General features: G+C 37.8%; 1 protein-coding gene across 4 annotated transcripts in view; it reads right to left on the reverse strand.

Moving 5' to 3' along the window:
- Window positions 1-1,796: 1,796 nt before the first annotated feature.
- The window catches only part of rigi (RNA sensor RIG-I), a 109,460-nt gene continuing 95,556 nt past the window's right edge, over window positions 1,797-15,700 (reverse strand). For 3 of the 4 annotated variants that reach the window (XM_069922866.1, XM_069922862.1, XM_069922870.1), the window contains 5 exons: window positions 15,066-15,147; window positions 9,219-9,389; window positions 8,501-8,652; window positions 3,279-3,422; window positions 1,797-2,350 (listed from right to left, as the gene is read on the reverse strand). In XM_069922866.1, the coding sequence (XP_069778967.1) occupies window positions 2,063-2,350; window positions 3,279-3,422; window positions 8,501-8,652; window positions 9,219-9,389; window positions 15,066-15,147 (837 nt within the window). In that variant the 3' untranslated portion in view covers window positions 1,797-2,062. Of the gene's footprint in view, window positions 2,351-3,278; window positions 3,423-8,500; window positions 8,653-9,218; window positions 9,390-14,311; window positions 14,386-15,065; window positions 15,148-15,700 lie in introns of those variants that run through there. The other variant, XM_069922873.1, reaches the window with a different exon arrangement.

A 15,700-nucleotide genomic window follows, 5' to 3' on the forward strand; every position in this document is an offset into this window, starting at 1 on the left:
ATATGCAAAATACCTAGGTAAATATGACCCTATTTTATTAAATGGAAAAAAACCCACATAAATTAAGCATCAAATCCCCCCTCATCCTATGAGGGTTGCTGGCCAAGTTAGGGAGTCCACTACTAATAACTATTGGGTCATTAAAAAAAAAATCTACACATTTTGAAAGTAATTAAGAAAGTTAAGATCCATTGCACTAGTAGAATACCTAATTTTTTTTTTCTCTAGAGCCAGATTTGCCATCACATCCAACAATCACTGAGTATGATTGGGAGAGAGAGCATCTTTCCAACTCAGCAAAATGGCCCTTCTACATGGGATTGTAAAAAAGTTGGTATTAAATCCATTGGTCCATTCATTCCAAAAATTAATATTACGAGCTAATGATATGGTGTTAATCCCTTGCCAAAAATCAAAAAGGACATAGCCAAAACATGATATAACATATCTTCCGCAGTTATGTATTTATCACATTTAGAGGAAATAGTAAGATAAAATTTAGCTAACTGAACCTTAATAGACTATAAATTGTATGAATGAAGGCCTAGCACAAAGAGAAGATGAGTGAAATGATTCAAAATAGAATCCCATGTAGTTTCTTGTTCCAATAATTTGTTAATACCAACCAGGGAACTATCCCTAGATCTTAATAGTAGTTAATAAAGGGGAGAAAGCAATCTTTATACTTTTCAAATATGGTTAAAATCTAAATCCTGGAGAAGCTTCAACGTTAAAGAATTTAAGAAGCTTCTAATCTGTAAATAATGGGAAAAAAATGATGTTTAGGTATTTTAAATTTAATAGATAATGGTTCAAAAAAAGCCAAATTTTGGTCAATATTTTGATCTAGAAAAGATTGGTATTCCAAGCTTAACCACTGAGTATAACCAATATCTTGGACCAAAGGTTTTTTAAAAAGTTACGCAGAATAGGGCTAATCAATAAAAACCTATGGTAACCAAATTCTTAAAGTGCATCTGACTACCAAATGATCAGTCAACTTGGAAGTCAAAAAAGGCAAGGGTGTTCCAAGTATCAAAAGGAGGAAATACCTTTAGTAGACTTAACCTCAATCCATCTTGAAGCACCTTGGTATTCATTAGGATGAATCCAAATAGCAATATCTAATATTTTCTGCCCAGTAATAATGCCAAACCTCCATTTTGAAGGAAACCTTTTTTGAGTCAGGGGCACTTCTTTTTCCAAACAAAAGAAAAGATGAGAGAATCTAATGTATTAAGAAAGATATAAAAATTTAGGCAAAATATTCATTTTTGATAATATTAACAAGTTCCAATTAAAGTCCTCAAAAGAGGAGACTGGTGAGATAGGGACATTAACAGTTCAATAAAGTAAGGAAATTTTCCTTAAACAAATTAAACTTTTTAGTAATAGTAATGCCTAGCTCAGTCCTTTCCACTCACATACCACTAAGTATTCTATGTGCCATAGGTGCTCTGTGATTAGTAAGAGATTGCTTAGGGTGGTATGTGGGTGGAAAGAAAAAGTTTGAAAACCACTGTTTTAATCGTACCTAACTAACTCGTTATGTTCACGGTTTCATAACTCCAAAGGAAATGGGCCAATGACCATTTTTCTCAAGCAAAATATTTCAGGGATTCTCAACCTTCCCTTCCCATACCACCTTGAGCAATCCCTTACTAATCACAGAGCACTGAAGGTATAGGAATTACTTAAAAAGGTTGAGAACCACTGGCCTAGGTAGTTAAATTGATTTTTAACGATTTTAAAAGAGACAGAGGAATCAAAGGAGCAGGAAGAAGTCAAAACAAATATTTCATTTTTCTGCAAGTTTAATTTATAGCCTGAAAACGACCAAATTGACTGAGAAGTACCATATAATATGTGGAACTGACAGGTCAAGATTGGATATGTACAGAAGATTATCAGCATAGAGAGGCACCTTATGAGTAGTTCCATAAATAATTAAATTATTTAAAAGGTTAATTTGAACAGTCCTATTTTACAGCTGAATTGATGCCGACTGGCATCAAACTTCCCAAGGAAATTGATGTTTGGGTTTTTTGTTACCCATATTTCCTCAAAATTCAGCACAATTAAATTGTTTGATTGAAAATGGAGCATCCTTCCATTTCTTCACCACATTGTGGGCACCGGTTTTCACATGCTGAAGAATAAAGCTGTTGATCTTAATTATTGGTAGATCTATAAACATGTTAAAATTTGCTGTGATTCCCCAATCATGCCCACAGTCCTTGCAGTGCAATTTTGCTCTTTTCTGTAAAGAACCAACATTCGCAGGTTTTTTGTGAGGTTGGGTTTGATAGCGGTTTGAGAAGGATTTGTCAACAACTGTGTGATGTGCATCCTGAAAGAAGAAAACAGAATGATGTAATTGGCCAGTTGTGGCAATAAATATACTTCTTAAACAGTGCATTTTCCTTCATTCATTATCTGGTCATTACACTTTATGAAAAATTGCTGTCTACAAATGGCCGAACAGACATGTTTCAGAGTATTCTTCAACTTTGTATGAAATGCACTAATATTCAGGTCTCTACAAGAACTTGCAAGTAAAAAATATCTAATAGTTACAGGTCTGTAAATATTCTACTTGAGTGGATAAATCAATCCTATAAAATAGCTTTTTACATGGAAATTAAATAAAATATGCTGTTCAGCCACATCGGTATAAAATTAGCTGCTATAGCCTCTAAATTTGTTAAGCTTATTCAGAAATGACAAAACAGTGTGTGAAACAAAATATATTCAGGTAGGTTTAAGTTGCATTGCTGTGTCCAGAAGAAGAATTATTGTGGAGCTAGTAATTTTATTTTTGACCAGGGATCCCTTGTTGCTGATAATAAGTATGTTGTGAAAAAATGCACCATTTTTAATGATAAGAACAAAACCAGACCATTTGGCTCTTCAAGCTTGTTCTACATTCAATCTTTCTCTAAACGTAATCTACACACTTAAAATTCCTTGAACCCAGAATCTGTTAACTATCTGGCCATTTTCTGCTGAGAAATTTGCATGCTTTTGATAAGATCAGATGTTCCTAATGATCATTCACAAATGGTATAAAATGGATTCCACCATCCTGGAAAGCTTGATTTTTTTTCTACCCATGAGTGCCACAGAAAGAGGCCATTTACAAACCAGGGTGGGATAATTCCCTGTCAGTGTTGAAAATGCCAAAAACATGTTGTAAAGGTGGTTGCAATTTTAGTATTTTATAAGCATTATCATTTTAAGATTAACAGTCAGTGGTATATTACAAAATCTGGACTTGCCTCAATGGTTCTTATGTTATCAGAACTGCATGCATAAATCTTGCACTTTCCACAAAGTAGATTATAGTTTTCAGATGGCTTCTCAACACTTTCATTCCTCTTGTATCCCCTCACTTTCTTCTCTTCTTCCTGAATGAGGTTTATCTTGGAGGAGAGAATTGAGCAGTTCAGAACTGTATGCTTGCTAATTTTCTCATTCAGACTTTCAAATATTATGTCCACTGTGAAATACCTCCTACTATTCCATTGTTTATTAAGATGAAATTACTTTCAATGTGTTCTAATTATTTGAAACTAGATGGGACGCCATTTCAGTAATTTATTTGCAGAATAACAAAAGGATTGAGTGATTTTATAGATTCGGGACAAAGTAGAAAATCTTTATGTACCTGAGGAATACACAGGTAGGTTAGTATCACAGTTTGTGTTTCTGTTAAATGATGGCAAAGGTTGAAGGATAATTAGAGCCATGACAGAATTGCAGGGCATCTGAGAATTTCCTGGATCCTGTGACTTCACAAGCAATGAATTACTGGGAAAATAAGTTGCCCATTGAAAAAAAAGTCTCTTAAACTGGTATTCAGAATTGAAGGAATGATGAGGCTGTGAAAGAGTGGAATGTAATCAAGATCTCAGCCCCATGGAGTAAGCTACGGCATAGGGGAAACAGCAACATCGGAGTGCAGCCTTACAGGACATCCCATGGTTTTTTGAAGGGGGGGGGGGCATGGAACAGACAGGTGCTTCTGTAACCACCATCATGAATCCCACATGTGTCAATCCCTCCTGCCCCAATTATGTCAGGGCAAAATTATCACAGAGGCTGCAGACTATTCTACTGGGTGAATGAAGTAATCCAAAATTACATACATCAGTGTCAACATGAAGAGCTGTGTCAAGAATTGAGCAGGAAGAGTAGAAATAAAGGATTGATGTGTGACGTGATACATGGTTCAGGAGAGATTCTGTGAGTTTGGACCAGGAGATGGCTATTCAGAAAGGGTGGGAACGAATATCTTTGTGCACTAGCATGCTTGTGGAGCACTAGTACTTAGAAGTTAAGAGAAATAAGGTCCAGAAAGGAATCCAGTGGATATTACTCATGTATGTTTGAGTCTAACATCTGGTGAACATGATTAGGGAGCTACATGTACAAATACTTGTGTGAATATGATGAATTGGCAATGATAGCCATAGAGTTGTACAACATAGAAACAGACCCCTCAGCCCACTGCATCCACGCTGATTTATCTGCACCTAACCCATGTTTTGTACAACTGTAATATGCATCCCAACTCGTGTACTCAAATGCCTTAGCTGATGAAAGTAAGATTCCCATATGCTGCCTTCACCACCGTTAATCTTTATTGCCACTGTCACGAATCTACGTATTTGTACCTCAAGGATTCTTGTTCAACAACATTCCCTAGGGTCATAATATTCACGATGTATATCCTAACCTGGTTTAACTTCCCATAATGCATCCCTTTGTATATGAATAAGTCAAATTCCATTTGACATTCCTCCCCCTACTTTCCCAGTTGATCAGTATCTTGTAACCTTAGGCAAACTTCCCTGGCTGTCACACCACAAGTTTTGGTGTCATTTACAAGACCAGATTTTTTGGAGATGATAAGTAGAGCTTTACAGCACAGTACAACTCCTTTGGCCCACAATATTGTGCTGACTTCTATACATAACATATACCTATCCTCTTTTTCTTTCATCCATGTGCCTGTCTAAGAGTCTCCTAAGTGCCCTGAATATTTCAGCCTCCACCACCAGTTCTGGAAATGCATTCTAGGCACCCACAATTCTGTTTTTTTTAAAAGAATCTTGCCCCTGATGTCTCCCCTAAACTTCCCTCCCTTCACTTTGTTCAGATGTCCTCTGGTGTTTGTTACCCCTGGCCTGGGGAAAAAGGTGCCGGCAGTTTACCTTATCTATGCCTCTCAGAATCTTGTAGACCTCTATTACATCACCTCTCATCCTTCTTCGGTCCAATGAGTAAAGCCCTAACTCTGCTAATGTTGCTACATGATGTTCTCCAATTCAGGCAACATCCTGGTAAATCTGCATTCTCTCCATAGTTTCCACACCCTTACTGTAATCTGACTAAACTAAATGGCATTTGCAAAATATAGGTTATTACTAAAAGAAAAAAAAATGATGGATTTGTTAGATTGTTGGTCAAATGGCACAGTGTGCCATTTTGTTGGGTGTATTTATAAGAGGTTGTTTTTGTATTACAATGTCAAGTAGATGAATCATAACAGACTATCTGCTGGAAGAACTCAGCAGCATCAGTGGGGAAAAGGTTTTGGGTCTGAACTTTGATCATTTTATCATTAGATATTACTGAAGAATCCCGACTCGAATAGTGGACATTCTTGACCTGCTGAGTTCATCAAGCACAGCCATTCTCAGTGGGGACCCTATGCCCCGCCCCCCCCCCAACAAGGGCAACAGCACATTTAAGTAAAAAAAAAAGCCTTGTTTCACCTATCGTAACATTTTTAAAATGTTTTTTTATTAAGTCAGTAGAAGAGAAGTACAGAGAAACCAACTAAACATGACTGCTTCATCATAAACTTTGAGATGGTCCTAAGGAGGTCATAGTCAAAAGAAAATTGAGAATGGCTGCTCTAGCAGATGCAGAATCCCAGTGTCCTGAGATGAAGTGCATTCCCTTCAAGGAGGAGACTAAAATAACTATGTGCTTAAATGTCCCATTAAGTGTTCAGAAAAAAAGGATGCCCTTGGCAGGGACCATAAAGAAAGGAAAGTCTGCAGGGAAACTACAGATTTGCAAGAACAGTAGAACACCAATAGTCGTTAAATTAACCAATTATTAAATGAAATAATGGTACAGTGAAAGGAGAGGGAGAACCATTGTATCATAAGATTTATATTGGGAATAGAGAAAGACAAGGAACAAAGTAGATTTAATCAAGGGAGCAAGGATTTAATCAAAGTAAAATGGGAACCAAAGATTTATAGAATGACTGAGGTGATCTTCTAATAGGATGTTTCAGAAATAAGCTATGTGCAATCCCAAAAGATGGAACGGAAGGGAAAACCAATGCCAGAGCACCTTGGGTAACTTGGATCACAGAAAAGATGAAACAAAAAGATTGTCCAGTGGACACATTCTTCCCATCCTATGGGGAGAAATGGATGGAACAGGCACTAAGAAGCAAAGATGTGTGCCAAGAGGCAAGGCGACTTAACGGGTACTTTTAATTGATGTTTATGAGGGTAAAAGAATGTTAACAAGATTGATGGGTGGGGGAGGTGGGAAGAAGCAGTGAGCACTAGAGATGATGGATTACTCTGGATTCCTGTTCAACAACTTTCCCGAGGGCCCTGATATTCACGGTGTATATCTTAACATGGCTTAACTTCCCAAAATGCATCCCTTTGTATATGTCAAAGTTACAAAGGTTTTTAAAAATTAGATGCGAATTAAGGAAAGCCAATTAAATGGCAAATAGAGACAGGAAGGTAGTTTCCACTGGTAGGTGAAACTAAACTAGGCAACAAGTCTCAAGATTTAGGTCAGAGATGAAGAGGAACTGTTTTCTCCCCAACCCCCACCCAAAGGAAGCAGTGGAAGCTACCCCATTGAATATATTGAAAACGCAGACCAATATATTTAAGTAAAATGTGAGGGTTATAGGGAAAAGGCAGATAGGTGACGTGAAGTCCATGACAAGATCAGTCATGATCTTATTCAATGGCAGAGCAGGCTTGATGAGGTGAATGGCCCACTTCTGTTTGTTATATTTGTATGTCCAGGAGCATTAGGGTGGTTTTCAGGATAAGGGATTTTAGTAAAATAGTTGGTGGAGAAGCTGGTATTTTCCTCAGCGTAAAGGTTTAAGAAACTTTTGGTAGAGATGCTCAAGATTAAGACAAACAAAAAAATCTCAAAAGTTGATTCTAAATGGATCAAGTAAAACACAGCCAACCCATTGCAATATATTTTTTAATATCTTGTTTGCCTGTAATTGTACACATTTTTACTTTAAAACAGCGGTTTTCAAACTTTCTTTTCACTCATATATCACCTTAAATAATCCCTATACCATAGATGTTCTGTGATTAGCAAGGAATTACTTAAGTTGGATGTGAGTGAAAAGAAAAAGGTTTGAAAACCACTGTTTTAATTGTACCTATAAATGACTTATGAGCACAGTTTCATGACTCCAAAGGAAATGGGCCAATGACAATTTTTCTCAAGCAAAATATTTCATTAACAATTGGGTCCAGAGCAGAGGTTCTCAACCATTTTTCACATACCATTTTAAGTAATCCCCATACCATAGTGCTGTGATTAGTAAGTTGGAAGTGAATGAGTGGAAAGAAAAAGTTTGAAAACCACTGCTTTAAAGGATGAAATGATTTGAATAGATCTGAAGAATTAACAAAAATCAACTCTGATTATAGTGCAGAGTACTAGTAGATTCTGACAACCAGGTGGAATATTACATTCTAATTTAATTAAGAATTTGTCCCAGTGTACAAACTGTGATCCTACTTTACATGTGCAACCCTTTTACAGTTGAAGTGTGGCTCTGAAGTTCACAGCAAATGCATTCTCGACATTCTAACTTCAGCAAGGGGGTTGGGGCCAATGCACAGAGTCCTCTATCTTCACAAAATTTACTTTGGGCAATGATAACCAGTGCTTCATCAGTCATAAAACACATTGCATACTTGCCTCTCTCTATATGAATTAGGAAGGACATCATCACAAGATGAACCACACATACTTTTCATCTAAATATTCTTAATCAGAATTAAGATAACCAGGTTAATTATGCCTAGGCAGCAACCAATTTCAATGTTCAGCAAGAAAGTCGTCAAGATAAAACCAACCAGATCTGCAAAAGACAGCAGATGCTGTAATCTGGAGCAAAACAACAATTCGCTGGAGTTCAGCTGTGCGTTTTTATATCATCTGGTTGAAAAGTTCATTTTAAACTGAAAATTTGTTAAGTAAATTCCATTTTCAGTTCTAATTAATATAAATCTTCACTGACTAATAAAGAAATTTTCAAATTAAAAAAACTAGTTTGGAGATTTGAGCCTGTTCTCACAGTAAAGTAGCCACAATGCAACATAATTTTACAATGTGTAATGTTAGCAATAAAATGCATTCATACATGAAATTTTGGATAATACTACATTTTCCTCCCAGACTCCTGAATTATTTTTACCTTTACATAAAATGTTGCCTTGTCCAATTGTTGCAAGTTTTTTATGGCTGTGTACATCATCTCTTCCTGTACAGAATTGACCATTTCTTTCTCTTTCTGTTCTTCCTTGCTCGTAACAAGGATGCACTTGCTGCCTTGTGCTCTTCCACGGCCTGTGATAATAACAACTTGTCTTTAAATCATTTCTTTCAACAGAGTTACACAGTATTACCATTAAAATGTACCACAAATTGAACACAAAAAAATGAACTCCTAACACATTCACCTTTTGTGAATAGAAAAAAATTTAAGAATAAGTCATTTCACTCAGTGAGACAGGAACTACAGGACACGGGTTAAGGGTGAAATGTTTAAAAGAAACACTGGGGAAACTTTTTCAAGCAGAGAGCATGGAACAAGCTGCCATCTTAAGTGGTGAATGCCAGCTCAATTTTGACATTTCAGAAAAATTTGGATGGGAGGGTATGGTCCAGGTGCAGGTCAAGGGGACTGGGCAGAATAATAATAGACTAGATGGGCTGAAGGGCCTGTTTCTACACTATATTCTATGGTTTTAGCAATGTAATTTATATTGATGGAACATGCTGGTTATAAATGAACAAATCTATCAATTAGTAACTAATTGTTACTGTCACATAACTACTGTTCTTACGATAACAGTCGTATTAAATTGCATAGGAATGCTTGATGTATCACCAGCCTTTGTCAGGAACCTCACCTCTTGTCTGGATCATTTTTATAACATTTCCCACATATTCGTATAACAATACAAGGTTACACTGCGCAATGTCAATTCCTTCATCAGCGACAGATGTTGCCACAAGGATTTTGCTTCCAAGTTCATCTCTAAAGGAAGTCAGCACTTCCTTCTGTGAGGGTAGAGTCATCCCTGTTTTTTTAAAAAAAAAACTAAATTAACTATCTTCTACAAGGCTAATAATAATAGTCCAGCTCTAAGTTCTTCTATCTTGACAATAATCCCTATACCATTGTTCATGCTTCTCCATGGTCTCTTACACAGTTTTAATCACTGCACCATTAGCAACACTGCCTTCATTAGAAAGGACCCAAGCTCTGGAATTCTGTCCTTGAATTGCTCTAGCTGTCTGAAATAGTCCATCCATCTACAGAAAACTTTATGGCAACAATGCCTGCACTTCAAAAATACTTCCTTCATTGTCTACGTGATGTTTTGGTATAAGCAGAGATTGTGGAAAACATCAGAGAAATGGCACACTTTTTAAATTTTACCTACATTTTTGGCTTGATGAAGTAACTTCTTGATTAGCTAGGTTTCTTAATTGATAAACAATCTTGTGTTCAGCCACTTTAATGCAGATGAACAAATCTGACAAATTATTACACACAAGCCATCTATTCCTTAAAATGTTTTCTTATTTTTCAATATCCACGACTAGCACTCCTCCTTGTGTCAATTATAATATTCAGTTATTTTTCCCTAATTTAAAAGTTGTGTGCAGGAGTAAACCATTTCATGTTGTGAAATAAAACAGCTAAATCCTTCACATTCAACATTGATTAAAAACATTGCCAAGGTGTGTTTCCATTTGGTAACCAGAGGAAAAAGATTTGAGCCATTTGACTAACTTTTTTTGTTATCTACAGATTAAAGAATTTTTATGATCTCAAATACATACATTACCTAAAAGGCCTGATAAGAATTTAATTGATGCAATTTTTAATTTACAACCTTTCTATAATGGTTCAATATCTAACATTTATTATATGTTGTTGGGAACAAGAGAGGCTCCTTCAGATAAAATTTAAAAAGCCTGGGAACAGGACCTACAGCTTTTAATTCTGAAGAAACTTGGAATGCAATTTTCATTATGTGCCTGCCACTCTCTCCTACAATTTAAAGAAGTCCATAGGGCTCACATGTGAAAAGTCAGACTATCCTGTTTTTATGCAGATGTATCTTCTTATGATAATTGCAACATTGGAGATGCTTCATTAATTCATTATGCTCTGGACATGTCAAGAATCTTGAGAAATATTGCAACAAAATATTTCAAACCTTCTCTGCACTTTTTTAAATTTTTCATACTGTGAACCCTATCAATCAAAATACATACAAACATTTCCCTCTTAAATATACACAGTGGCATTTTTTTCCCACCCACCTCCAAACCCATTTAACGTTCAACATTCTTTCTTTCTTTGGCTTGGCTTCGCGGATGAAGATTTATGGAGGGGTATGTCCATGTCTGCTGCAGGCTCGTTGGTGATTGACAAGTCCGATGCGGGACAGGCAGGCATGGTTGCAGCGGTTGCAAGGGAAAATTGGTTGGTTGGGGTTGGGTGTTGGGTTTTTCTTCCTTTGTCTTTTGTCAGTGAGGTGGGCTCTGTGGTCTTCTTCAAAGGAGGTTGCTGTCCACCGAACTGTGAGGCGCCAAGATGCACGGTTTGAGGCGATATCAGCCCACTGGCGGTGGTCAATGTGGCAGGTACCAAGAGATTTCTTTAGGCAGTCCTTGTACCTCTTCTTTGGTGCACCTCTGTCTCGGTGGCCAGTGGAGAGCTCGCCATAGAACACGATCTTGGGAAGGCGTTGGTCCTCCATTCTGGAGACGTGACCCACCCAGCGCAGTTGGGTCTTCAGCAGCATGGATTCGGTACTTGCGGACTCTGCCAGCTCGAGTACTTCGATGTTGGTGATGAAGTCATTCCAATGAATGTTGAGGATGGAGCAGAGACAGCGCTGATGGAAGCGTTCTAGGAGCCGTAGGTGATGCCGGTAGAGGACCCATGATTCGGAGCCGAACAGGAGCGTGGGTATGACAACGGCTCTGTACACGCTGATCTTTGTGTGTTTCTTCAGGTGGTTGTTTTTCCAGACTCTTTTGTGTAGTCTTCCAAAGGCGCTATTTGCCTTGGCGAGTCTGTTGTTTATCTCTTTGTCGATCCTTGCATCAGATGAAATGGTGCAGCCGAGGTAGGTAAACTGGTTGACCGTTTTGAGTTCAGTGTGCCCGATGGAGATGTGGGGGGGCTGGCTGATGGAGGACCTCAGTTTTCTTCAGGTTGACTTCCAGGCCAAACATTTTGGCAGTTTCCGCAAAACAGGACATCATGCGCTGGAGAGCTGGCTCTGAATGGGCAACTAAAGCGGCATCGTCTGCAAAGAGTAGTTCACGGACAAGTTGCTCTTGTGTCTTGGTGTGAGCTTGCAGGCGCCTCAGATTGAAGAGACTGCCATCCGTGCGGAACCGGATGTAAACACCGTCTTCATTGTTGAGGTCTTTATTGGCTTGTTTCAGCATCATGCTGAACGTTTAACATATACAATACAATAAAACCATTAAACAATGTCATCACACAATTAAAATAAACAAGAAAATTGTGTCATCTACTTTTACACACTGGATCAAGTCATTTTGTCTTCTTATCATTTTAGGGGGTGGAGGTCCGAAGCAAGCCCTCTCTGTTATGTTCCATGTACAGTTCCCAAATTTGTTCAAATAATGTGACTATTTTTTAAATTGTATGTTATTTTTTCCAATGGGATACATTTATTCATTTCTATGTACCATTGCTGAACTCTCAGGCTCTCTTCTGATTTCCAAGTTGACATTATACATTTTTTTGCTACAGCTAAAGCTATCATAATAAATCTTTTTTTGTGCTTCATCCAAATCGAGACCAAGTTCTTTACTTCTTATATTACTTAGAAGTAAGATCTCTGGATTTTTTGGTATGTTATTTTTTGTGATTTTAATACCTGATATAGATCTTCCCAAAACTTTTTCACTTTCTCACATGCCCAAATTGCATATACTATTGTTCCCATTTCCTTCTTACAACAAAATAATCTATCTGATAATGTTTCATCCCATTTTTTTTTTAACTTTTGGGGCGTGATATATAACCTGAGTAACCAATTATATTGTATCATGCGTAACCTTGTGTTTATTATATTCTTCATAGTTCCAGAGCATAACTTTTCCCATATTTCACTTTTTATCTTTGTTTAAATCTTTTTCCCACTTTTGTTTCGGTTTATACCTTATTTCATCATTTTCCTTCTCTTGCAGCTTGATGTACATGTTTGTTATAAATCTTTTTATTATCATTGATTCTGTAATCACATATTCAAAGCTGCTCTGCACTTTTTTTTGAAGTTAATTTTAAACCTCATCCCTTAACTGCTCTTTTTGGTATTGTTGGTAAGAATGACAGAACTTTAATGGCATCTGAACTCCATGTATTAGCTTTTATTTCTCTTCTGGCTGTGTTGCTCAGATGAATGGACATTACCCCACCTAATCATACTCAATGGCTACATCATGTTTAAATTTAGAGAAGATTAGATGCTCAAATTCCGATTTGAGTTTAAATTTTCAAACACTGTGGGGACCCTTTTTGAATTACAGTACAACTCCGATAATCTGAAATTGGGTTCTCTGAAATCCTCAGTTATCTAAATTTTTTTTGGAGCTGAACTGACTGTGGACGTTGGGCTCCCGGCGGAGACCTCAAGGTCCCAGCCAAGAGCGAGACCCTCAGGCAGGGCCTTGGTGGGGAAGTGTCGGTGATCGACGGTGACCAGCATGCTTTTGGTGAGAATTAAACTTTATTTTAATGCTTTTTAAGCATTACTTTGTTGTTGTAGAAACACTGCTACCAGTGATTTGATGTTGCTACGGGGCTGTTTTTTTTAAAAAAAAAGACTGGTTCTCTGAAAAAAAAAATCATTTATTCAAAATAGGCCCAGTCCTGATCATTTCAGATAATTGGAGTTGTACTGTACTTTCATAATCTTTGATTTGTTATGAAGTTAGAATTGTTGATTAATGAGATAATTTATCTCTCTGATAAGAATTGTCTTTTTTTTGGCCAAACAGCTTCTTTCTTGGTAGTAGGTTTAGATTTTCATTTTTTATAAAATATTATTTTAATACAATATAATCGGTTTGATTAAAATGCAGGGTACCTTGGATGAAATTATATGATTTAAGTGTAATGTATCTTTTTGACTTTTAACATCTATTTGAATATACTCTGTATTTTTAGGTGTGAAATTTCAATGTTAATAAAAACACAAAATGCTGGAGAAGCTGATGCCAGCAAGTATCCAAACAAAAAGGGTGGGGGGGAGGGAGGGGGGATGGCTGGACTGTGTGGGTGAAAGAACTGGAAAGACAGGAAAAAGGGGGAATAGAAAGAAAAGGCAAGCAGGTTTAATGGAAAGCAATAAAGTCACTGTTCATGTCACGTGGCTGGAGGGTGCCCAGGTGGAAAATTAGAAATCTGCAGGTGGTCAAGGTGGAATAGTACACAAGGCCATGGACAGACATATGAGCATGGGAGTGTGACCCAGAATTGAAATGATTGGCCACTGGGACGTCACTGTGGTTGCGAACGGAGCGAAGGTGCTGAGTGAAGCGATCTTCTGGTCTGCAACTGGTCTCTCCAATGTAGAGAATACCACATGGGTGCACCAGATGCAGTAAATAAGTTCTCTGGATGTACAAGTGAAGCGCTGCTTCACATAAAAGGCCTGTTTGGGGCCCCAGACCGTGGTGAAGGAGGAGGTGTGGGCGCAAATATTATACCTTTTGCAGGCACAGTGGAAGATGCCAAGGATACAATAGGTGGGGAGGGAATTGTGCACAGAGCAGGCACAGTGGCAGGCCAAGAGGGGAGGAGAAGGAAAAATGTGTTTGGTGGTGGGATCCAATTGTAAGTGCCGGAAATTCCAGCAGATGATGTTTTGGATACGGAGGCTGGTGGGGTAGAAGGTGAGGATGAGGAAGATTCTATGTTGTTTGCTACATTAAGGACACTGACCTGCTGAGCTTCTCCAGCATTTTGTGTTTTTACTTCAACCAGCGTGTCCACAGAATTTTGTGATTTACTAGAAGCTGCGAAAGAATGTTAATGCTGTTATAATGTGGAATGTGTTGACCAGAAGACTTCAGTAATAACCTGCCAATGGGAATTAGTGGATACCTAAAGTGGAATCATTTGTCCAGTGATTTCCACTCTCCCTGCACTTTCCCCAATGCCCTATATCCCATCCTGGTGTATGATGATGATGTAGTAAAGTTACTAGTCTGATAGACAAAATTTCAGTTGGATGATCCAGAGACAAGAGTTCAAACCAACCAAGGAAGTGAATCTGTCAGGAACCGAAGAGAAAACCAGAGGATCTCATGGAGTGAAATGGACGACCAGTGTTTTGGATTGGGATCCTTTCTTTAGACATTTTTGTCTTGTCTGACCCCCTGAACTGCTTGATTCAATTCAGGGCAATTAGAAAAGAATAATTCTTCCCAAATGTCCAATATTTGTCTGGTTTCTTTTTTAAAATTATAACTAGTCAACCTTACCTGTTCTCAGTAACTCACGGTTTCCCCTCAAATTAACAAATCAGTGACCTTTGGCTACCCCTACCTTCCTTACCAGTGGAGACACAATCTTTCTTTACTGCTTTAAAACCTCTCAACATTACAAACACAATTTTTAAAATTTCACTATCGTTCCACTAAGTACAAAATCATTGCCATTAAAGATCTGAAGATTACACAAAAGTTGTAATTACCAGTGTTCTTCGATCGTCCCAATAACATTTCAGGTTGTAAGAATGATAGTGTCTCAGTATATTTTAACCAATTTCTCAGAGCCTGTGTTTAAAGAGGAAATTCATTTGTTAATTTATGAATTTAACTTAACAAAAAAAGCTTCAAACAAATAACTAACATCCCCAAATACAAATCCCAAAATTTGAATAAATTTATTTATTTGCTGTGATCAACTCTGTGCAATATATTATTTTTCCCAAATTAAGAAATTGTTTACCTTCTGCAGCGAACACAATTGGAGCCATTCAATTCCTCAAGACATACATATACTCATTCAGTTAAGTCAGGGGTATCCAAAGTGGTTGATACTGACCCCTTGGGGAGGGTTGATGGGACTATTCAAAGGGTCGATAAATACCAGGTGGTCGAAATCGCACGTTTGTGGGGGGGGGGGGGGGTCGATTGAACTTTTGCAGTGGAAAGCAGGGGTGGACAACTTCTCACAAGAGAGGCCCTTGGAGGCCGCCATGTTGTATTTAGCTTTGGCCTTTGAATAAGTTGAGAGAGAACAGGAGGTGGGACTGAGCGTAGAAGAAAGATGTATGTGTTCTTTGTACCTTTGGTAGGACCCCCACCCATCTAGCACTGGGATTCC

This window comes from Narcine bancroftii, chromosome 1, assembly GCF_036971445.1.
Source record: "Narcine bancroftii isolate sNarBan1 chromosome 1, sNarBan1.hap1, whole genome shotgun sequence".
In the NCBI taxonomy this organism is placed as follows: Eukaryota; Metazoa; Chordata; class Chondrichthyes; order Torpediniformes; family Narcinidae; genus Narcine; species Narcine bancroftii.